The following is a 23,660-nucleotide window of genomic DNA, read 5'->3' as shown; positions in this document are numbered from 1 at the left end:
TCTGGGCGTCAGTTAAAACCAACTCTCTGAAGATGCTAATAACTTTCACTCTGGGGGAGATTCTTCAACTTCTATTAGCACCATGGATAACACAATGTAACTGAAACGGCAGTTGAACAGAATGCAGTGACCAATAATGGAAGAGTCTAACTGTTACTAGCCATTCAACTCTGCGGCCACTCATAATTGCCTCCATCTCAAATGTTGAAAAGTTAATTACATGTGGAGATAACTAGTTAATAGGCACACTACATTTCCATATAGAAGGCTGGGGTAGCCACAGCATGCCTGTTTTAATCGCACAACACAATATCCACAAACAGCACAGGCGCCAATTTATGTTTTTGCCCGTGGGTGCACAATTAAGTAATACCACCAAGGGGATGATTGTCACAAAATCCCTTTTATTGAGCTTGCTTTAGTTATTACCGTGGTGTAGGCTCAGGCTGCTGTCGTCTGTCAAACATAGACACAAACCACAACAAAATGCGACACTGCTCTGCTACAAATTATAACAGGCTACACCATAGCAGCACACAGTCTTGAGGGGGTAGTATTTACATATACATACTGGCTACAACACAACACTACATCCCTCACATGTATAACAGTACAACCAATAGCAATACCTACGCTGTATGAGAATGAACTTATTGAATATTTTTGTAGCATTTCTTTTCAGTGTTGTGCTTTTTAGATGGTCCTTGCACACTCGTCTCACAGCCGGCTGTATACAGAGACCAGTATTATTTGTCCAACTTGGAGGACGGCTCGTTTTGGTGAAAATTAGGTTGTAGCTCATTGTCTACCTTACTACAGTAGGAACGAGGCATCATTTGTGTTTTAACAAGGTTTTGCTTATGATTTATTGATCCGGGAAGTTCAATTCTGTAAATATATTTCCAACTTTACTGAAGTCTGCCTCTGCACCTCAACTGTTTCAAATCCATTCTCCAGCCTTTGGGCCATTCTTCATTCACATACAGCTTGAAATGTCAAATGGTAAATGCCAAATGCCAAAATGGGGCAGATAAAATTAAAAATGGCAAATGGTAAAGCAAAAAAAAAAAAAAAATCCATTTGAGGTTTCAATTTAAGCATTTCCATTTAAGTTTTTCCATTTCCCAATTTGAGTTTCATATGTTTCCTTTTTCTTATTTTCATTGCCATTTTCAATTTCATCTTTACAATTTAAGTTTTTAGTTTGAGCATTCCATTTAAGCTTTTGCATTTTAAAATTTCACTTTTTTTCAGTGTCACTTAACATTTTCAAATTATGATTTTACCTTTTACATTTATTTTTTTTCAATTTCCTTTTTCTTTTTAACATTTAATTATGGCCCGATTATTCCAAATAATTGAGTAAAATAATAATTGATTTAATTTTGTCTTTTTTAATTCACTATTTGGACTTTTACTTTTGATTGTGACCAAATAAATCCTCCATAGGTAACAGTTTCATTCATATATATACCTGTTCTATTGAAAATGGATTTTAACATGAACACACCTGCAAACTATTACATAACTATTAGCCATCATCAAAAAATGATTTACAAAACTTTACATGTACCTTCAGTTGCCACTCATTAATTTATCTATTTTATTGTATAAACAACAAAACCACTTACCTTTCCATCATTGTCAAAGGAGTCAAAGAAAATTCCTATTCCGTTCCAGCTGTCAGCTGCACCATAGACTGGACCATCAAGACCTTGTTCAGTCGTGAACCAGACAGCCTGTTGGATCAAAGTACTACTGGTGAAGTGAATTGTGACAATATATACATGACAATACTATATCATAATGTAAAACTCTGGATGATGGCCATAAGATGTGGCTTGTTTAGTCACTGAATACAAGTTATCTTGAAGATTGTAAACAAAAAGGCGTAACATATTTTTATACATTATTGTCAATCTAAGCTTCTATCATTGTTTCACTGTTATCCCAGACTTTCACAATACATAATCTAGCTTCTCATATCTCTTGATAGCCTGATTAAATTCTATAAAGAAAACATACTTTGTAGGACCCTTATGAAATAGGGTGCTGTGGTTTTGTGTGTGTGCGTTTGTGTGTTTGAATAGCTATAAAAAAATCTCCTTCTCTAAGAGTAAGCATACAATAATATTCTAAAGCAACTCTTTGTAAACAATATTTGATGAGTGCAAGTGATGATATGGAGACAATCTCAACAGATCATGGGAGCCTGTAAAACATTTAGGAAAATAGATGGATACTTGGTCCTACAAGAGATTTATTTTCACCTTTTTTACAGAGCCTCACATACAGTAAATACATGCACATATAATATATATACCACGGGACATATATAGAGGACAGGGATACAACAATACATTAACACAAGAGTTTAGAAGTTCAGTGATTTAGAAGTTATCCCCCCCCTTTTTTTCCCCACCCCAATTGAATTTTGGCCAATTACCCCACTCGTCCGAGCCATCCCAGTCACTGCTCCACCCCTTCTGCCAATCCGGGGAGGGCTGCAGACTACCACATGCCTCCATCAATACATGTGGAGTCGCCAGCCGCTTCTTTTCATCTGACAGTGAGGACCTTCACCAAGGGGACGTAGGGGAGGATCACACTATTCCCCCCAGTTCCCCCTCCTCCCTGAACAGGCACCCTGACTGACCAGAGGAGGCGCTAGTGCAGTGACCAGGACACATATCCACATCCGGCTTCCCACCTGCAGACACAGCCAATTGTGTCTGTAGGGATGCCTGATCAAGCCGGAGGTAACACAGGGATTCGAACTGGTAATTCTCTTATTTGTATTTTTTCTCCATTATTTATTGTTTTACCACATATTCCACAGAAAGTGTTAGTTTTGTATGAGAGCTGGTACAGAATTCTATGTTATTTTTGTTTGAAAGCTGTTTTTGATTTTAATATACAGCAAAATGTTTTTTGGTTTTTTTTGTCTGAGGGATTCTGTGCTCATTGCCTATAACAGAAGGTTTTCGGCTGAAGTCTTTATTATTTATTTGTGAATGAGTGCAGTTTTGTATGTTATCAAGTGATTGCTGAGGTCTTGATGAAGCCTGTGTTAATTTACAAAAAGGGTGCTGCTGCAGCCACACTTTTGTTTCTTTCCTTGTTGGTTCTTTGCAACGCTGGGAAACCTTTCAGTTGACACAGCTCTTCCTTGTGTATTAATAAAAATATAATGGAAGTAAATTAATCTGTTTATTTTAATTACGGATCATTACAAATATGCTATGTTTTAAATGCAGCAAGTAGTCACAGTGAGAAAAAAATAAATCATATATAGAAATCAAAAATATTGATGCATCAAGATGCATCAATAATCGTTTCATAATCACGTTGTGGCCCCCTGAATCAGAATCGAATCGAATCGTGAGGTGCCTTGAGATTCCCACCCCTATAAGACACATTGAAACAGATGCTGACATGTGTTCGACAAAACATATATGTATATTTATATATATATATTCCCCCCCCCCATTTTCTCCCCAATTGTATTTGGCCAATTACCCCACTCTTCCGAGTCGTCCCTGTCGCTGCTCCACCCTTCTGCTGAGCCAGGGAGGGCTGCAGACTACCACATGCCTCCTCTGACACATGTGGAGTCGCCAGCTGCTTCTTTTCACCTGACAGTGAGGAGTTTCACCACGGGGAAGTAGTGCGTGGGAGGATCATGATATTCTCCCAGTTCCCCCTCCCCTCTGAACAGGTGCCCTGACCGACCAGAGGAGGCGCTAGTGCAGCGACCAGGACACATACCCACATCTGGCTCCCCACAGACATAGCCAATTGCATCTGTAGGGATGCCCAACCAAGGCGGAGGTAACATGGGGATTCGAACCGGCGATCACCGTGTTGGTAGGCAACGGAATAGACAGCCACACCACCCGGATGCCCCGACAAAACATAATTAAATCGATCTCAGCGATATCAGTTTAGCATAGCAGTTATAGCGATAAAGGAGACGACAGAAGGCTGTAATCCAGCAAGTGCTCCAGGGAGTGTGTGAGGCAGATGCTAGCAGTGTGTATGTGGATGTGAAGTGTCCACCTGTGAGTGCACGGGATTAATCCCAACATATTCTGGTGTCTGAGATCCACAACTTATCGTCATGCTTCTGAGTAGAAGACAGGCTCTGCAGTCACCCACAGGTCCCAGAGTCATGCAGACACCGCCCGACCAAGAGAGAAGCCAGAGGCCAAAGCACCGCAACCCCAGAGGAACACTGAGCCCATAGGGGGGCCAGGAGCCTGCAGAGCTATAGCTCTGCATGCCCATGAGGAACACAAACCAGTCCCCAAAGGCACAAGCCAGGCCTCTATCCCTGGGGCGCATCTCTGCCACCAACCCCCCGGCACAGGTACAGGGTGCACCTGCAGGCATGGGACAAGCACAGACCACTGGCCTGGAGCCGGGCCCCGTGACCGACAGACCGACGCACCACAGGGACCGCCCACCCAGTGGGCAGGCAGGAGCGGCTCCATGCCCATCCATACCCGACATAGGGGTGAGGTCTGCCATGCCACCCCTGGATAAGACGCCCCATCTGTCCACACAAACCAAGCATACATCCACGTAGCCTAATACACCTGACTCAGGCCACCCGACAGCAACCCCACCTGGGGCAGACAGGGCCCCGACAGTACCCATGGACAGCCAGACATATGCACCTTAGGGCTGTCAATGAATATTCCAAATGCGAATATATAACCGAACTGTAAAAAAAAAAAAAGAAAAAAAAGAAATTTGAGTGTGAAAATTGATTTTCGTTTGTGAAAAAAGCAGCACTACTGCAGCTGTCTGCCTTGCGAATTCTCACAAGGGCCTTGGCCACTGCACTGAATATGATGCATGATGGACAAGAGTCACAGTCACACAACATCACTTTCATTCGTTGAAAATGAAATTTAGGTCAAGGTGAAACGAGCGACTAATTCAGCAACAACCATGTGGTAAAGATGGCAGAGAGTTCACAACCCAACGCAGCTGCAGAGAGAATGATTTTCACTCTGAACAACCTAAAAAGCCCCGTTTGGAAATACTTTGGACTTTGGTCAGAAAACGGAAAAATGTTGGAACTTCGAGATTAAGTCATATGCAAACTATGCAAGCTACGGTTAGCTTACCATTCCACCACTAGTCCCCTGAGGGCACATCTCGAAAATAACACATTGATTACAAATCAGTCATCTCGCTCCAAGAAACAGCACACTCATTTCTCACTCTAGCACCAACCACGGTGCAGAGAGAGACAGAGACAGAGACATTGAGAGACAGAGAAACAGACAGAGAAACAGAGAGAGAGGCAGAGACAGAAAGAGAGAGACAGAGATAATTTTTTTGAATTTTTAAAAAACTCATTATTTTACATAAAAAAAAATCAACAAAGACACATCCATTTCACAACATCAACACGAGCAACTCCTTCACATTAAGCAGTCTAAAAAAGTCTTCTTCTTTTTTTTTAGAACAGTGGTCCAAGTCACATACTCCCAAAGGGTCAAAAGAAATACTATGCAAAGACAGAAGAGTGACAGAGAGAGAGAGAGACAGAGGGAGAGAAACAGAGAGAGAGAGAGAGAGAGAGAGAGAGAGAGAGAGAGAGAGAGACAGAGAGACAGAGAGAGAGGGAGAGAGACAGCGAGACAGAGAGAGGGGTGTAGCATTCCAGCCGGACTTTATTCAGACGATGCACTCCAATAACAACTGATGGGTCCATGGTGTGGTATCAGACCATTTATTGCAGCATTTTACTAGTCACAACGTAAACACACCATAGAACCACCGTAAGAGCTGTTCGCCTTCCAGCTAGGTGCTAAATAAATGATGATGATCAATGAACTATAAGTTGTGAATTCGTTCTGTGCATAGCGAACATGACCATTGTGTTCAACTTTCAGTTTTGTTCTGCCGTTTTCTCACAGCGGCGCACAGCATCATGGGAGACCAGAGTTTTTCAAATAAAGGTCACATAACAAAAGGAAGCGTAATTCGCTGTTAATATCAATCAGGACTGTACTTTAGGCACCAAATACAAATCAATAATGAGCACCATACAAATCAATAATAATAAAAAAATATTATGACAAATTATATGGGTCATTTACACTCCCACCAAATCATTAATGTTTCGAATATAGAAAATCAAGCATAAGCAAAAACAAATGATTTCTCAACTCAAAATGACCATAAACCATAAGTATCGTGGGAAAGGAGTGTCAAGTATTTTAAAACAAAATAAAAAACGCATCTCAAGAGATGCAAGGCATGTGTTAGTTAGTAACTAACTAGTCACTATCTAGTAACAAGACCAGTTTTTTGAACTGGCCGTTCAAGCACTGTCTGCTTGGTGAGCTGTTCACCTTTTTTGCCTAGGTTTCTATCCCCTAGACAGATCTTCACCCTCCTAACCAGTCCATCTCTATCTACTACAGTCTCTAAAACTCTACCCAACCTCCATTCATTTCTAGGCAGATCATCTTCTTTCATCATCACTATATCCCCTTCCTGTAGGTTTCTTTTTGGGGTGTGCCAGCGCTGCCCGATGGCGATGTTGGATAGATACTCCTGTCTGGTGACCCTCCCAAAGTTTGCAGGTGCATAGCTCCGGGGAATGTCGATCTTCTCCATGTTGGTAAGGTCATTTTTCCATCTCTCCCACCGTGGGCGAAGTTCATCAGTCAGAGGATCATCCCAACCCGTTCCATGTCTGCACATTTCCTGCAGTACTCCCTTTCCGATGAGCAAGAATGGGGCGACAAACCCTAGGGGGTCATACAAGGAGGCAACCGTAGACAGTATACCTCGGCGTGTTGCAGGTTGATCCTTGAGATTCACGTTGAACTTCAAGCAGTCTGACTCGATGTGCCATTGGATCCCCAACGCTCTTTCTGAAGGTAGGTCATCCAAGGTAAGGTTAAGATCTTTGATTTCTGATGCACGTTCAGATGACGGTATGCTTTCTATTACAGCTCTGTCGTTGGACACAAATTTGTGGAGTCTAAGGCCACCCAGGGCACAAAGTTCCCTGGCTTCTCGAGCGAGCTGAATAGCCTTCTCTGTACTGTCCATACTTGCGACATCGTCATCGACATAAAAGTCTCTCAGAATGAACTGTGAACCTAGGGGGTATAGGTCTCTGTTCTCAGTAGCCAGGTACTTCAAGCCGTAGTTTGCGCAACCAGGCGATGAGGCAGCACCGAAGATATGCACCCTCATTCGGTACTCTTGAGGTTGCGTGCTGAGATCTCCTTTCTTCCACCACAGGAAGCGCGGGTAATCCTGATCCGTCTCGCTCACGTGGAATTGGTGAAACATCTTTTCTATGTTGCACATCAACGCAGTAGAATGCAGTCGGAAGCGAAGGAGAACACCATTGAGATTGTTCATCAAGTCGGGTCCGGTGAGCAGATGATCGTTTAGACTGGTTCCCTTGTATTTGGCAGAGCAGTCGAATACCACGCGCAGTTTGTCTGGCTTCTTGGCACGGTAGACACCATGATGAGGTATGTACCATTTTTCTCCTTCCTTCCCATCATCATGTACGTCCTCTGCGTCACCCTTTTCTATGACATCCTCCATGAACTTGATGTACTGTTCTTTGTATCTTTCATCCTTTGACAGCTTCCTCTTCAGATGGCTGAGACGAACGATGGCAAGCTGTTTGTTGTCAGGTGGGTTGCGTCTCTCCTTAAAAGGTAAGGGCATTTCGTAGTGACCTTGACTGTTCTTCTGGATGCCGTTTTTGAGTTTGTCCAGGAACAAGATATCTTCCTGGGACACCGTCTTTTCATCCTCCTTGGCATCTTTGAAGTCGGACTCCAGAATGCGAATAGCATCTGCAGGGGTGACTGGCGGGAGCTCCTTCACAGCTACCAGGAAACACTGTCTCGCCACGCTTGGAGTGTCAAGGCAAGGTGAAGAGCAACCCATGATGCTCGATCCAAGGTCGGTTCGGATTGCGTAAGGCTCTTCATTTCCTCCTGCTATTACGTCTCTTGGTGCCATTGCCCTCGCACAGTTGTATCCTATTAAAAGACCAATATCACAATCTTGCAGTGGTGGAATCTCGTCTATGACTGCGGAGAGATGATTCCATTGTCTGGCTGTTTCACTTGTAGGAATGTGGGCGCGGTTCACCGGTATACCGTCCTTAGCGTAGGCAGGAGGAAGGTCGATGTGGAGGGAAGATCTGTAACCGCGCACACGAAGCCCGGAGACTCGTTGGCTTTTCACGATGGTGTCACGTCCTATCATTGTCGTTAACTTCAGTTTCACTGGACAGGACTCTGCCTTTAGAGCGCTGCTCACTTCCTGGTCAACGAATGTGGTGTCACTCTGTGTATCCAGCAGGGCGTAGACAAGTTTTTCTGATCCTGAGTTGTTCTTGGACGACACCCATACGGGCACAATCATCGATGTGTTGGTAGACTGTCCAGTCGTGACGGCATGTGACATTGCAGTCGCGGCAGCTTCTGATTCATTAGCGTTGCTTGGGGGAGTGTTTTCCCGAGCTGCAGACAGTTCCCTTTTCACGTGGTTGTCATTGTGAAGACAGGTGGGGTGTTTGCCTTTGCAGGTGTTGCAGGTATGTCTATGTCGACAGTCCTTCGCGCTATGGCCGGGTTTGGTGCAGCCATAGCAGAGCTTGTTCTCTTTCACGAATTCTCTTCTCTCCTCCAGAGTCTTGGCGATGAACTTGGGACATGCATGTAGCCCATGTTGGCTGTCTTGGCAGAACGCACAGGGGGTTTTTTCCTTTCCGCTGGCTGGCTTTTGCTTGTCACTGTCCGTTTCAGTTTGCGTACTCAGAACACTCGCCTTGTTCCTCTTAGGGTCCCTGTTATTCAGTTTTGCTGTGCTAGACTCGGAGTTGCGTAAGGCATAAGGTGAGGTGATCGGATTGCATGCGATCGCTGCCTCCTTTGCCATGAAGGTGGTGAAGTCCTTGAAGCTGGGGAATTCTTGATTCCTGTCCAAGGCTTCCGTAGCCTTCCTGTTCCGTCAAGATGCTGCCCAGTCTGGCAGTTTGTGGACCAGCTTCATGTTCTCTTCACAGTCGTTCAATATTTCGAGGCTCTTCACATGAGACATTGCGTCTTGGCAGGCGTTCAAGAAGTCGGAAAAGTCTCTAAGTCCCTCTGCATCCCTTGGTGGGATTTTTGGCCACTTTGTGAGCCTGTCTCTGAAGGCTCTCTGTATGACGAAGACCTGTCCGTATCAGTGATTCAGTTTGCTCCATGCGTCCTTGTAAGACTCGCCGTCGTTTCTGTAGAAGGTCCCTTCCAGTGTCTTACGAGCTGGGCCGCCTACATATTTCCTCAAGTAGTAAAGCTTGTCTGCTGAGGAGATGGCCTTTGAGTCAATGAGTGACATGAATGAAGTTCTCCACTCAATGAACTGAATGGGGTCGCCATTAAATACCGATGGCTCTGGCACTGGAAGTCTATTCAGGGCTATACTATCTTGGAGGGCCCGGGCAAGGGACGACACGTTTACGTCAGGTGACGATGCCGTTATATTGAGGGTTTGGTTGCTGGTAGCCGTGAAGATTTCTTTCAGGATCATTAGAGTGGACACTGCCGCCCTGTGATGTTCCCTGGTTATAGACTTGAAGTCTGGCCCGTGCAGCCCTTAAGTCCTTTTCTGCCTGTGGACGTTCAAGAGCGCGTTTTTCAACTTCAAGCTGCCACCTTTGTTGCTCCTCTTGCGTCCTTCGTTGCTCCTCTAGTGTCCTTTGTTGCTCCTCCAAACGTTGTATCTTCTCCCTTTGCTTATCTTCTTCAAGCAGCCCTTCGAACTCCGCTTCCTTTGCTGCAAGCTCTGCTGCTGCGTCCACACGTTTGACTGTTAAAGTGCTGCCTTCGTGGCTGTGGACTGACTTTGACACTCTTGAGACAGTGGATCCATAGATTGAACGCGCATAGCCGCCCTTGAGTAGCTCCTTGAGACGTCGTTGTGCTTGTTCTGCATCAAAATCTAAATCGATGTCTACAATCCTCTCGTAAGTGATTTTCTTAATCTCTGTTGTAGCTGCCTCACATGCATCAACACGGCTTCTCATTTCGGCTGAGGGTGTGAAGTGACCTCGTATGTCATTATAGGTGTTCAACACAGCCTCTTTATCCTTCTCCAAAGTATCAAGCAGAGATGCCAGCTCAGTTTCCTTGAGGTCTTTCTTTAGCCACTCTCTTGACTCATGAGCTCGACTCTTCCATTTTTCGTACGCTGAGAGGAGCTTTCTCTCCTTCTTCCTCACCTCCTCTTGTTGCAGTTCAAGCATTGTAGGAGTCGATCTTCACTCGAGTCGAGCGTCGGAGGCTATCCCCATTTTGTTCTTCAAGTTGACTTTGGAGGCTACTGAGTGTTTCTTCCTTAGTTTGAATTTCCTTCTCTAAGTGTTCTATCTCAGTAGTCTCTAGCGTTTCGTTGAGAGCCTCTTGTAGCTTACTAATTTTAAGCTGTAGTCTATTTATCTGATTCTCTAGCTCTGACTGTGGGGCAGGATTCTTTGTTTCGGTCATATTCAATTCTGCCATGATAAATGTGATGTAATTAATTGTTTGCCTTTACTATAGCCCATAGACTACCCGAAGAGAGGAGCAGAGAACCTGGTATAGCTACAGACTGCTTAGAGGACTAGAGCCTATTACTGTAGGCTGACTGTTATATTACTGACTGCAAGGTTATAATATCAATCTCTCCACTGAATACAACATTCAGTTACCATTCAGACTGTATAAATCATGCATTAAACATTTTTCCCTTTTTTTTCAGTCAACAGGAAGGATGATCAGTAAATGGATAGTAATAATAATAACAGTCAATAAACAAAGTCACTTGATTCACTTGTTACTTTGTGTGAACTTATTTGTTCTATAAAGTCCCATCAGCTTCACATTGAGAAACATCAAATTCAATAAATGTCCATTGTTGTTGATGTCTTTTTCTTCTTAAACCTTTTCTTCTCAAACCATATGTTTATCAATGTTCTCAGTGAAGATGAATTGTTCCTTATCAATCAATGAAATGTTCCATACCTTTGTCTGACCGTCGCACCAAACCTTTAGCCAGCTGCCTGATGGCCGTAAAGTCTCTTTGTCTAGAAAGACCCATAGAATGGCGCCGAGTTGCTCGACGAAGTGTCCGTTGTCAGCAACACCAGACGTAGTAGCAACTTGGCCCCGTGATTCGTCGTCGTAGACCTCTCGGTGCAGCGTGGCGGCAGGGTTGATGAAGGGGTTAGCTCTTACTGTAGCATTCCAGCCGGACTTTATTCAGACGATGCACTCCAATAACGACTGATGGGTCCATGGTGCGGTATCAGACCATTTATTGCAGCATTTTACTAGTCACACCGTAGACACACCATAGAACCACCGTAAGAGCTGTTCGCCTTCCAGTTAGGTGCTAAATAAATGATGATGATCAATGAATTATAAGTTGTGAATTCGTTCTGTGCATAGCGAACATGACCATCGTGTTCAACTTTCAGTTTTGTTCTGCCATTTTCTCGCAGCGGCGCACAGCATCATGGGAGACCAGAGTTTTTCAAATAAAGGTCACATAACAAAAGGAAGTGTAATTCGCTGTTAATATCAATCAGGACTGTACTTTAGGCACCAAATACAAATCAATAATGAGCACCATACAAATCAATAATAATAAAAAATATTATGACAAATTATATGGGTCATTCACAAGGGGAGAGCGAGAGAGAGAGAGAGAGGTCTATGGTCTTTAAATGAAGTTTCACGGTATAGGACATTATATTATTTATTTTGTAATGTGTAGGCTCCAGCATCCCTGTGACCCTGACAGCAGGATATGCGGGGTTTGGATAATGGATGGATGGATGAAATGTGTAGGTATATAGATCTTTCAAAAGACATGTTTACGTTGAAATAAATATATACCTATACGAGTAGTTATGTCTCTTGTATTGGTTTGCCCTCTTATGGACATTCATTCACTCATTATCCAAACTGCTCATCCTGCTGTCAGGGTTGCGGAGATGCTGGAGCCTATCAGTCATTGGGCGGCAGGCAGGGAGACACCCTTGACAGGCAACCAGGCCATCACAGGGCCTACACACACACACACACACACACACACACACACACACACACACACACACACACACACACACACACACATACACACCTAGGGACAATTTAGTACGGCCGATTTACCTGACCTGCATATCTTTGGACTGTAAGAGAAAACCGGAGAACAGATGATGACTCGGGACGACCCCCAAGGTTGCACTACCCCGGGGCTTAAACCCAGAACCTTCTTGCTGTGAGATCACTGCGCTAACCACTGCGCCACCGTGCCAGCCTAATTATGTCTTATGGACATAATGTGCAAAAATATATTTGTATTGGCTCAAACCTATGTTTTTTTTTTTTTAAGAGAAATAATCGAACATAATTTTTAGACAATTTTGACAGCCCTAGTGCACCTCAGGGTTGCGGGTCTGGCTTGTGCCACCAAGCACTTCCAGCATGGTGGGCTGGTTTGGTTTTACATTCATGTCACACCAAATGACGCCACATCTAGTACAGGGTTGATTTCCTATAGCATCATTTTTACATCCTGCAGTGATCATACAGCATGTACCGAAATCGAAACGAGGGGCATCCAGGTGGCGTAGCGGTTTATTCCGCTGCCTACCAACATGGGGATTGCCGGTTCGAATCCCCGTGTTGCATCCGGCTTGGTCAGGCGTCTCTACAGACACAATTGTCCGTGTCTGCGGGTGGGAGGCCAGATATGGGTATGCATTCTGGTTGCTGCACTAGCGCCTCCTCTGGTCAGTTGGCACACCTGTTTGGGGGAGAGGGGGAACTGGGGGAGAATAGCATGATCCTCCCATGCGCTACATCCTCCTGGCGAAACTCCTCACCGTCAAATGAAAACAAGCGGCCAGCGACTCCACATGTATCGGAGGAGGCATGTGGTAGTCTGCAGCCCACCCCGGATTGGCAGAGGGGGTGGAGCAGCAACCGGGATGGCTCGGAAGAGTGGGGTAATTGGCCGGATAAAATTGGGGAGAAAAAAAAAATCGCAATGAGTAGGTGTTTTTCTCTTTCGATCACAAAACAAAAATGTCTGAATCGTTCAGAGGTGAGAATCACTGGCGTTGTTCGGCATCCGGTCCAACAACAAAATGCAGGAGCAAATTGTCATTGCAGCTTTTCTGTGAGACCTCCTAGTTCTGATTTCAGCTCCAACACTAAACCAACACATGATTCCTTAAAATCATGTGTTTGTTAAAAATAGACCAGTTACGATGCAAAAGATAAAAAATATCCTGTGACTAAGGAAGAGCCCGAATTTCGCATTACGTTCATCTTAATATATAATTCTGGACAGTTTCTTTATCTCACATACTTCAGTTCACAGATACAGTTCCACTTCTGGACTGCTTTGAAGGATGTTTTAATGGCAGACATTTAATCATCCTTTATAGGCTGTTTTGGAACTTTTCAGTCTATACTTTTGTACTCTTTTGAATCTGTTTGCCATTGCCCAATACAATTTCCCTTTCCAGATTCATCACGTTTATGCTATCTAATGATTGCAGTTACATTTGTCTATCCTTGTGTGCTTGATGTTGTCACATGGAAACTGGAACAAATCCTTTTTTAAGCTGTGGAGATGTAGTATTGCGAGACCTATTTTAGGGGACTTTAGTCCCCTATAAAATTTACTGTTATCCCCCTCAATAATTTTTAAGCCACTAGTTTAATTATGTTTTTCTGATGGACATGCAAAAATATATCATAGACACCAAAATCGTTACACAGAAAGGGCTGGTGCTAGGACCCAGGGGAGACGGCTGCTTAGAACAAATTTTGCATGGCATGGACTGTGGCGGAAACATAACAAGAGTGAAACTGGTGAAATGAGTGAATTATGAAACGTATCTGCACACTCAGATAAAGAACCGATATGACTAACGCTGATGCAAGCTAAATATCATTAAAGTAGATTACCAGGGTTTAGAGACACTTGTGACAAACAGAACAAACTACAATGTGTGCTACTCATTATGAAATTGTGGTAGATGAGGGTCAGTGCCATAGCTGATCAGCTCACAGCTTCTTAAGGTAAGCAATAAAAAAAACGTGCAGGTGATCTGACACTAGACAAGAAAAAGACAGGTGTTTAAATGTTGTGCTATTAAGAACCAACTGTAGTCACTGCTACAGTGTAGCACAGCTGATTTTACCAAATACATTTAATGTAATAAGTCTGCTAGCTTATATTGCATATCTCTGTAGCTCACCCTGTGCAAATATTTTCAAGCATGTGATAAAAGCGGCAACCAAGGACAGGCAATTGTGAAATAAATGGTGCTTTTCCATAGCGAGGCTGAATGGTTCTGAACACAGAAAGAAGCCATCCCAATGGCATTCACATTAGCACATGGATTGGTGTGGAACAGTTCCAAACCATGTTCATTTCTGGATCTTCGGCACTTTTTCATAACAATGCTCAGTGTGGCTAGGTCGTGCTGGTGGGAGGGCTTAAGGATGTCAGTATGCAATGATTGTAAAACCAATCATGTCACATCCAGTGATGCCATATCTGATATCATGTCGAAATCTTATGGCGCTATTATTATGTCCTGCACTGATCCAACAGCGTGTACTGAAATCACAGTAAGAGGGCATTTATTTGTGTTTTGTTTTTTTTTGGATCACAAAACAAAAGAACAATGTCTGAATCTGTGCTGTGATCAGTAAAGGAGATGCTGGTGACAAAGTCACATGTCCATTACATAGACAGATGCTGTTGTATGGTGTAAGTAAATCTGTGGTCATTGTGGTTTTTCTATGGGGAATTCCTAGCCCTGATTTCAGCTCCAACACTGATGGAAACACAACCTACATCTGTGCACACAAGTCCTTGCTCCTTGCTGCCTTGATTACATGTTGGGGTTGATTGGTTAGTTATTTTGCGTTGAGTTCTAGATATTAAGCACTTAGTCTAATTTCAAACTTATATTACAAAACAGAAATGAAAGCTAAATCTTCCACAAAATGAGCTACAGTCTACATCTACATAGGCTGCCCAGATGCAAACAGTCGAAATGCAGGACAATCATTAAGTTGAATCAGACAGATTTTCCATCATCAAAAACAAGATACTCCCCGATCCACTAAAGCAGTCACCCACCCACAAGTTCACTCACTAAGCCATATCTTCAACAGCACTTTGAACCAGCTACTTAAGATAGGTAGCAAGCTTATTTCTTGGTGTCTTCAGAATTAAGGTAGCACAGTCTGATGTTTTCCATATGTTTCAAATCAATAATGAAAATGGATTTTCTTGCTCAAAAAGTGGGGGTAAGTGATCTTGTGCGGAACTTAGCAAGAGCTAGCAGTATTTTGAAAACATACAGCAAATGACTACAGGCCCATTGCCCTAACGTCTGTGGTCATGAAATCCTTTGAGAGAGTGATGTTGGCCCCCCTGAAGGAAATCACAGGCCCCCTGCTCGACGCCCTGCAGTTTGCCTACTGAGCAAACAAGTCAGTGGATGATGCAGTCAACATAGGATTGCACTACATCTTCCAACACTTCGACTGCCCAGGGACTCCCCTCCTCACCATACACAAGGTGTCTGTGTTATAAACCTACACATTTCTGGGTTCCACAATCTCCCAGGACCTAAGGTGGGCATCCAACATGGACACATTCATCAAAAAGGCCCGGCAGAGGATGTACTTTCTCTGCCAGCTCAAGAAGTTCAACCTGCCTCAGGAACTGCTGATTCAGTTATACACTGCAATAATCCAGTCTGTCCTCTGCACATCCATCACTGTGTGTTTGGATCAGCCACCGAACAGGACAGGGACAGACTACAACAGACAGTTAGGTCTGCAGAGAAAATCATTGGTGCCAACCTGCCCTCCATTCAGGACACTTCCAGACTAAGGAAATGGGCAGTCCCCTGCAGACCCATCACACCCTGGTCACAACCTGTTCCAACTCCTCCCCTCTGATAGGTGCTACAGAGCACTGTACCTCAAAACAACCAGATATAAAAACAGTTTCTTTCTGCGGGCTGCCATTCAAATGAACACTTAACACTGTTAAATAAATCCAACCATTTTGTATATACTGTACTGTGCACTGTACACATACTGGTATGTTCTGTCATGTCCATCTACCTCAGGCATGTATGTAAGTAACCTGGTAACATTTATTTCAGCATCTCTGATATATTATCTGCACCATTGCACTATATCACCTCTTATTTTGCCTGTATAAGTCATTACTCATGTACTATATATCTGAAGATTGTTGTGCTGTAGTGTTGTTATACTATGTTAAATACACTGAGAGAGCCACAAAACTGGACTCAAATGTCATGTCCCTGCAAACCTACATGGCCAATAAAAATGATTCTGATTCAAAAGAATATGTCTCCTCACTTCTGCATAAGAGCCTTGTGAATGCACAAACTGATTGGGCTAATTTTCTGTTTACAGTACCTAGGGCTGCCACTGGGACCAGATTTCTTTCTCAGTGCATCTACTAACTTGTTAGCTGTTGAGATGCAGAAAGAGGTTGACCAAATATCATAAAAAAGTATTCTAAATTAAAATAACTGATAGCCACTTTAATTCTAACTTAAAAGTAAACAATATAGACGATAGTATTACAGCTTATACATCGTTAGATTTTTCCTTCACACTTGAGTAACAATTTGTTACATTTGCTAATGTATGTCCATTTTCAATGCGCATTCATTTCATCCACTGTAAATTTGGATAATCAAATTGTTCTGTAAATCCGCCTAAAAGGCTCCGATTCTTACCAGTCCATCTGCTCCCATTCTCCCTCTGCCAGATACTCGAAACGTCACCTCAGCCTCCCAGTTCTCAAAGGTGACAACATTTTTTGTCCATACAGAACCTCTCTGGCTCCTGAGGGATGGTGTAATGCGTACTTGGTCTGCACTAGGAATGGCATCTGGGGTAAAAAGAAAGGTAGCAAAGGAGAAGATATTCTAAGCATGACTTTAGGGGTTTGTTCAAGTATACAAAGAAGAGTAGAATCCTGGTGTTGCCTCTGGCTCAGCCAAGCATAGCAGGGAGTGTAAATGGCACTGAGTAGGGAGTTGGGACAAGTATTCTGTCTGACCATTGGAACTAGTGACTTCTACAAGTTGCGGGGTGCCTGTACAGCTGCAGTTGGATCTGAGGGAAGTAGCGTAAGCCTCCGCTTGTGTTACGTTCCCCGGGAAAAACCTGCAGCTGACAGGTGAAAATAAGCAGCTGGCTGTGTATTGGAGGATGCACATGGAAGTCTTCGCCTTCCTCAGTCACTGCAGGGGTCATGCAATAGTGAGACCCAGAAGAATAGGGAATTGGACATGCCAAATTAGGGAGGGGAAAAAATGATATCAGGAACGATTTGGAAACATCATGTGCAACTTCTACTCCAAAGCAAACATTCTCTATTAAAGTCTCAGTCAGTAATAATGAATATTAGGATGAATGGTTTTCCTCTTTTAGCGTAACACTCTTGCAGGGTAACCTAGCAATATGTCAAATGTGTTTATTTGTTGATATGGCCGTGCAGTTCCTAATATAACCTTAATCCATTATGTGTTTAAATCGTATCAAACGTATGTTTAAATCAAATGGACGTGTGGCTGTTGGCTTAATATCAATTTAATTTGACCACATGAGACATTCTAATAGCTACAAAAAACTACATTAACAAAAAAAGAAAGCATCATTGATAAGAAAGTCCAATTGAGGGGAATGATTTGCAATCTTATCCTGCAACCATTCAAGACCAATTATGCAGTGCTGGGTGAACTTTAAACTGAAAACTATGCTAGATGATTACCAGTAATTATGATTATTTTATCAATTTCAATAAAGGCAAAATAACTTTTAAATCTTTTTGCATTGCATAGAAACTGTTTTGTAAACTCCTGTAACAAACATTTTACTGGCCGCTATGCAATACAACCACATTGGGTACATTGTTGCTGGGTTCTTTTACTATTACACACATTAGTGTTACATGTTTTCTTCAGATTTTGTTTTAAAGGGAATTCTCCTAGATTGTGGTCCCAGAGGTCTTGACGCAGCCACACTGTGCCAGGTTACAGACGTTCTGATTGATACTGATGTCATTACTGTTTAATGCAGTAATGACATCAGTAATTGTATAACTCTGTTTTGCAAGATTTTCAAAGACTTTCAAGATAGAGGGAAGATCAATACTCCACCACCATGTGTCTGCAGAGGTTGTCACAGCAGTATAGCGACGTTGGGTATTGGAAAAGCGCTATATAAGTTTAATTTATTATTATTATTATTATAATTATAGGCCTGCTATGCTGAAGCCTTTAATCTGACTGCACGCCACTGGAAGTCTTGTAGTAAGTAGGCAAGACTGCTCATTTCAGTGCATTTTGAGAGCTCATAGCTCAGGAGCATCTCCCAGTTAAGTGGGGTAGTTGGCACAAATAGTGGCCAAAACACGGCCGGACAGCGCATGGCTGTGCTTATAAACGCCCTAAATCGTAATACCGGGAAAAAGTCAGAACTAACAGTTTGAAAAAAAAAGACTAGTTTTCCAAACATTACAACAGTTTTCTGTAATGAAAGTTACACAAACTTACTTCCAGTATGTACCCAAAAGGGAACGCTGCCGTCGGACTGGGACAGGTGCGGTCCTTTAAAGCTGTATTTGTATTCAAACCGGCGGTGGGGCAGTTCTCCTACTAACGAGGCGCCCCCGAGGATCTCAGCGACACACAGACGAAACAGCAGCGTTGTTAATAAAGTTGATATCGTCATGCCGGCGGTGGTAGCCGGGCGCTTTCTAATGGGCACCGCCATGTTTCGGTATCACTGCTGACGTAGCGCTGAGTCCACTGCAACAGCGTACGGCCAACAGGGCGTTTTCTCATTGGACCAATCTTGCCCCCCCCCCTCCTCCATAGCGTCAGACTCTTCTTTTTTTTTAAAGGGCCACAGACGTTTTAAATAATTCGGCGACGGCCAAATCGGGGTTAGAGTTGGGTTAGATTTACAGAGTGTTTGCCCAGCTGTAGGACGGCTGAACAGACTTTGCCGCCCTGATCCTATTCACACTAGGCGACAGGAGGTAGGCTGAGGGTCTCACATTTGGAGACTCAGATTCCCAAGAGTAGCGCAGCCAGCTTCTCCAATTGGTTTACATACAATTGGTTTAAGTGCAATATAACTTTGGCAGCTGGTCGTCAGTGAGTCGAGGAGTGCATATTCTCGCAGAATGACACGGAGGTTACTGGGTTAACTGCTAAATTATTTATTACAAAGGACTGCAATACTTCCCACATAAATTCAATTCAATTCAATTTATTGTCATTAAAAACAATGTGCAGGCAAATAAATGTAATTTTAGTAATCATTAGGACTTGTATTAATGGTGTTCCATAATATCTATATCTATATCTATAGATAGATAGATAGATAGATAGATAGATAGATAGATAGATAGATAGATAGATAGATAGATAGATAGATCTGCGCGAACCGCCGGGGCCTTCTAGGCCTTCGGTGAAGGCCTAATGCTACGTTCAGACCAAAGGCGGCGCAAATTTTTCAATGGGAGGAGGCGAATGGGTGGAATAATTCGCGGCGAAATTACGGGCGGCGCGAATTGGGCGAATCGAGCGACGAACGCGCCTTCGTGGGAGTTCAAAAATGTCCAACTCGGGCGAAGATTTCGCCAGGCGATAGCCAATCACCTTCAAGTAGGGTTAGAACCCGCCTTCATGTTGGGAAAGAATACACGCCCCCTACCCAGAATTCCGGTGAAATTCGCCAAGCTGGGCACGTCTCCGGTTTATGCTATGAACCCAAACCGAACGCTGACGCCGGTTTCGGCGGCGCAAGTTGATATAAAGCAGAGCCACCGCAACTGATCTCTGTCGCTCATCCATGATGATCACAAGTAAACACAAACTGCTCGTGTGTGGTATTTGTTGTGGGCGGTCTAGCAAACTTGCTAGCAGCGTTGGTGTAACTAGCTGCTTGTTGTGACGTCAACACAGCGAATTCGCGTTCTGTTTGAACACACCTGGCGGAGCTGGCGGCCAAACTCTGGCGAACAAAGCGGCGCCAACTCTCTCGCCGCCTTTGGTCTGAACGTAGCATAAGACTCCACAGAAAAAGGAAAACACTTTCTTAAATATAATACAATCTTCTAATCAATCAATCTGTTAATATCGCATTACATTTTGATTTCGACTATACATACGAATTCGGGAGGCTTTGCTTGCAGTCTCTCAGCCAAAAAAATCGTCCAATCAGCTTTTTTCCTCTGTTGTAACTATGTGAGAAGACTCCTTCTGCCAGCGCAGACTGGATTGATAGATTACTCAACCAATCAGATTTTGATGTGTAGCGGATGGGCGTATTCTTTCATACTTGCACAGCGTCATAGGGCCTTCGCAGCATACAGCCTACATGGCCGTTTGTTCAGCCAATCAGCAGCAGCGCCTAGGTCACGGTAGTTAGTGGCTAACGTTAGCTAGCGTTTGTGTTTTTGATTGAGTTAGCTAAGCTAGCTAGCCGTGAATGAGAATAATGTCTCAAGGAGAACTCGTGAATTATGTTGTAGCATATTTATTAGTCAAACCAATTTCAAGACAATCGTTTGGGGGGAAGCAAAGTATTGTGGAGATGGGCAGATCAACCCCACAGTTAGCGGCTCTGACCCAACCAGCCAAGCACCTACGAAAGGTACCCGTGGCTCACTGGATCCGAGCAAAACGGAAAACTTTACTGCTGGGCGTGCTTGCTTTTCTCGTCAGAGAAGGGGTCATGGAACTACACAGGCTTCTAAAACCTGGCTTGTCTTATTTAAAAGCCAAAGTGGTCTATGACCGTGTGATCGACGGTTTCATCCAGAAAGAAAGGAGAATGGATTTTGTCTTCAAATAGACAACACTGGTGAGTCAGATTTTTTTTTGTACAGTTATTTGATTTGCTTAATGTTTGATTGTTTTTATGCCCAGCGGCCCGGCTGAGATGTGTTTATTGAGTTTCTTGATAGCATATTTCTATGCACAGCGGGATTACTTCAAGTAAGGCTGTACGTTACACGATGTCGCCACACGATGTCGTTGTTGTGAAAGTGAAAAGTGTCAAATAACGATGACGGTGATGATTGTGATGATTACCACTTTTGCGACTAAAACATTGTAGCATGGCGATATGATGGCTGTCTTTGGGTAATTATGAGGAGGTGACGTCTCACCAAAGGCCTAGGTCTGAAATGCACGGTCCGCTACTGATACATACATACATACATACATACATACATACATACATACATACATACATACATACATACATACATACATACATACATATATATACACACACGCGCGCACACACACACACACACACACACATGTACACACACACACACATGTACACACACATGTATGTATATGTATATATATATATATATATATATATATATATACATATACGGATACAGGAAAAAAAGTTTTAATGCATTGCAGTACAGGCCTGTTTCATGACGTTGAGCACTTACAACACCATTGACGGTTTCGGGAAAAAAAACGCTATATATATGTAACCCTATTCTTCTGTCTGTCGGCCCGAACAACCCTTGAACAGTCTCTGCGTTGTGTTATTGAGTTTGTGTTATTGAGTTTCCTGTAGTCGACACATATTCTCAAAGACCCATCCTTCTTTGTGACAACCACAATTGGTGAGGCATATGGGCTCTTGCTGGGGCGAATCACTCCAGCCCCCTCCATGTCTTTGAGGAGCTTTCTGACATCCTGGCACTGAGAGGGTGGTATTTTCTGACATCCTGGCACTGAGAGGGTGGTATTTTGCGATATGGGAGGCGAAATGGTTTTGCATCTACCAGGGGGATTTCATGTTGCACAGTATTTGCGTGGCCAAAATCCATTGAGTCCTGGGAGAAGATATCGGCATTCCTCTCCACCAGTTGTCTGAGGAGGGCCCTCTGCTCCTCCCCTTCAACAGCGGCTCCACTCAGATCCACACAACAGGCTGATGAACCTTTCCCAGGCATACGGCTTATTAGCTGGTCATGGCTTTGACATGCTTCAGAGTCTGCACTCCCTACATTTTCATTACCACCACCACCTTGTCCCTCACTGCTTGTCTTCTGACTGTCATCCTCCCACTGCAACACATTTTTGACAAGGAATGCATCTGCCAGGTGAGCATTCGGTTTGATCAGCACTGCTCATTTAGACAAGTTCATTACTCTGACAGGAACACAACCTTTTCTCACATTAGCAAGAACTCCACCCACAATAAGGCCCTCAGGAAGCTGAGAAGAGGAGTGCCTCTCAATCAGAGCAGTATATGCCCTTCTTCTCGGTCCTCTCCCCACCTTGCACTTCACATCCATCTCTTTACCAGGGGGGACAAACACTTTGCAGCCGGCATAGTGTATGGGGCCCACACGGCCTTCGGGGCCATATGGTTCAGTGCCATTTACCTCTAGCAAGGATATGTACCATTCTGGGTGGCTCTCTTTCACCTTGCAAAGAAACTGCTGGCCATATGTTGCTTGGAGGTGGCATTTAGAGGCACGTATGACATTAGTCCCCACCAGCAAAGGAACCATGGATCAGTACTCCGTTTCAGGAACTACAAAGGCTGGCACATTGTTGTACTCCTTTCCCATGACCTTTAGTTTGATATGTAACACACCATAGTGGGGTACATTTTGACCACCAACCCCCTCTACTGGAATGTTGGAAGGCTGCAGTTTCTGTTTGCACAGCTCAGAGTGTTTGCGCCAGAACTTATAAGTAATGGTGGTTACTTGAGAGCCAGAATCAATGAGAGCCCTACAGTTTTCTCCATTTACCTCGACTGGACCTTCATTTATGGGACCAATCACTTTTCCTGTACTTCCTTTTAGTGACCTTGTTGTTTGCATATGGTTGCCCCAGCTTCTATGGGCCTTTGGCGTTTACAGGCTGCCCAGCCCGAGACAGGCTTCCATCTAGCACAACGGTGACATGAGACTGGGGGGGCTCCAGCCTGCTCATTGTCCAGTAGTACAGTTCTGCAGACCCGTGCTACATGCCCGGGCCTGCCACAATGGTAACGCACGTAATTAGCACCTCCCCTCTCACTCCCTTTTGCTGGCTGGGATCTGGAGGGCACTGGGTCAGGTGGGGCAGTCATTTTCAATTTTAGCTGCATAAGTCTCTGAACTTGCTCCTCCTGTTTCAGAGCCATTTCCTTTACCAGTGCAGTCAGTTCAGAGATCTCAGGGTTGTGCTTCCCTGTAGTTTCCCTGCCAATTGCCCCGCTCTGCTGTTCACTTCCAGCAACATGAACGTGGCTTAACATTTTCTTTTGTTTGTGTTGGGAATGAAACTTCTTTGTTTCTCTGGACAGGTTTCTTAGTTCAGTCTGTAGCTCCCGAAAGCTCATGAGTCTTGGTTTCACAGGTACAATTCTTAAATACACCTCTTCACGATGTAACCCTATTCTTCTGTCTGTCGGCCCGAACACCCCTTGAACAGTCTCTGAGTTGTGTTATTTTTTTAATGTATACTGACTCCAGGGCGGACGGAGGGAGAAGACAGTTGTACAGAC

The 23,660-nt window shown here is 43.8% G+C and overlaps 1 protein-coding gene across 1 annotated transcript in view; it reads right to left on the bottom strand.

The window, feature by feature from the left end:
• lman1 (lectin, mannose-binding, 1) overlaps positions 1-18,915 on the bottom strand; it is a 32,948-nt gene extending 14,033 nt beyond the window's left edge. Inside the window, exons 1-3 of the mRNA XM_056290738.1 lie at positions 18,668-18,915; positions 16,844-16,998; positions 1,632-1,739 (exon numbers count right to left, since the gene is read on the bottom strand). Of these exons, the coding sequence (XP_056146713.1) occupies positions 1,632-1,739; positions 16,844-16,998; positions 18,668-18,887 (483 nt within the window). The 5' untranslated portion in view covers positions 18,888-18,915. The remainder of the gene's footprint in view (positions 1-1,631; positions 1,740-16,843; positions 16,999-18,667) is intronic.
• Positions 18,916-23,660: the final 4,745 nt, after the last annotated feature.

This window comes from Lampris incognitus, chromosome 12, assembly GCF_029633865.1.
Source record: "Lampris incognitus isolate fLamInc1 chromosome 12, fLamInc1.hap2, whole genome shotgun sequence".
NCBI classification, from domain to species: Eukaryota; Metazoa; Chordata; class Actinopteri; order Lampriformes; family Lampridae; genus Lampris; species Lampris incognitus.
This window is presented reverse-complemented; position numbering and strand designations above follow the sequence as displayed.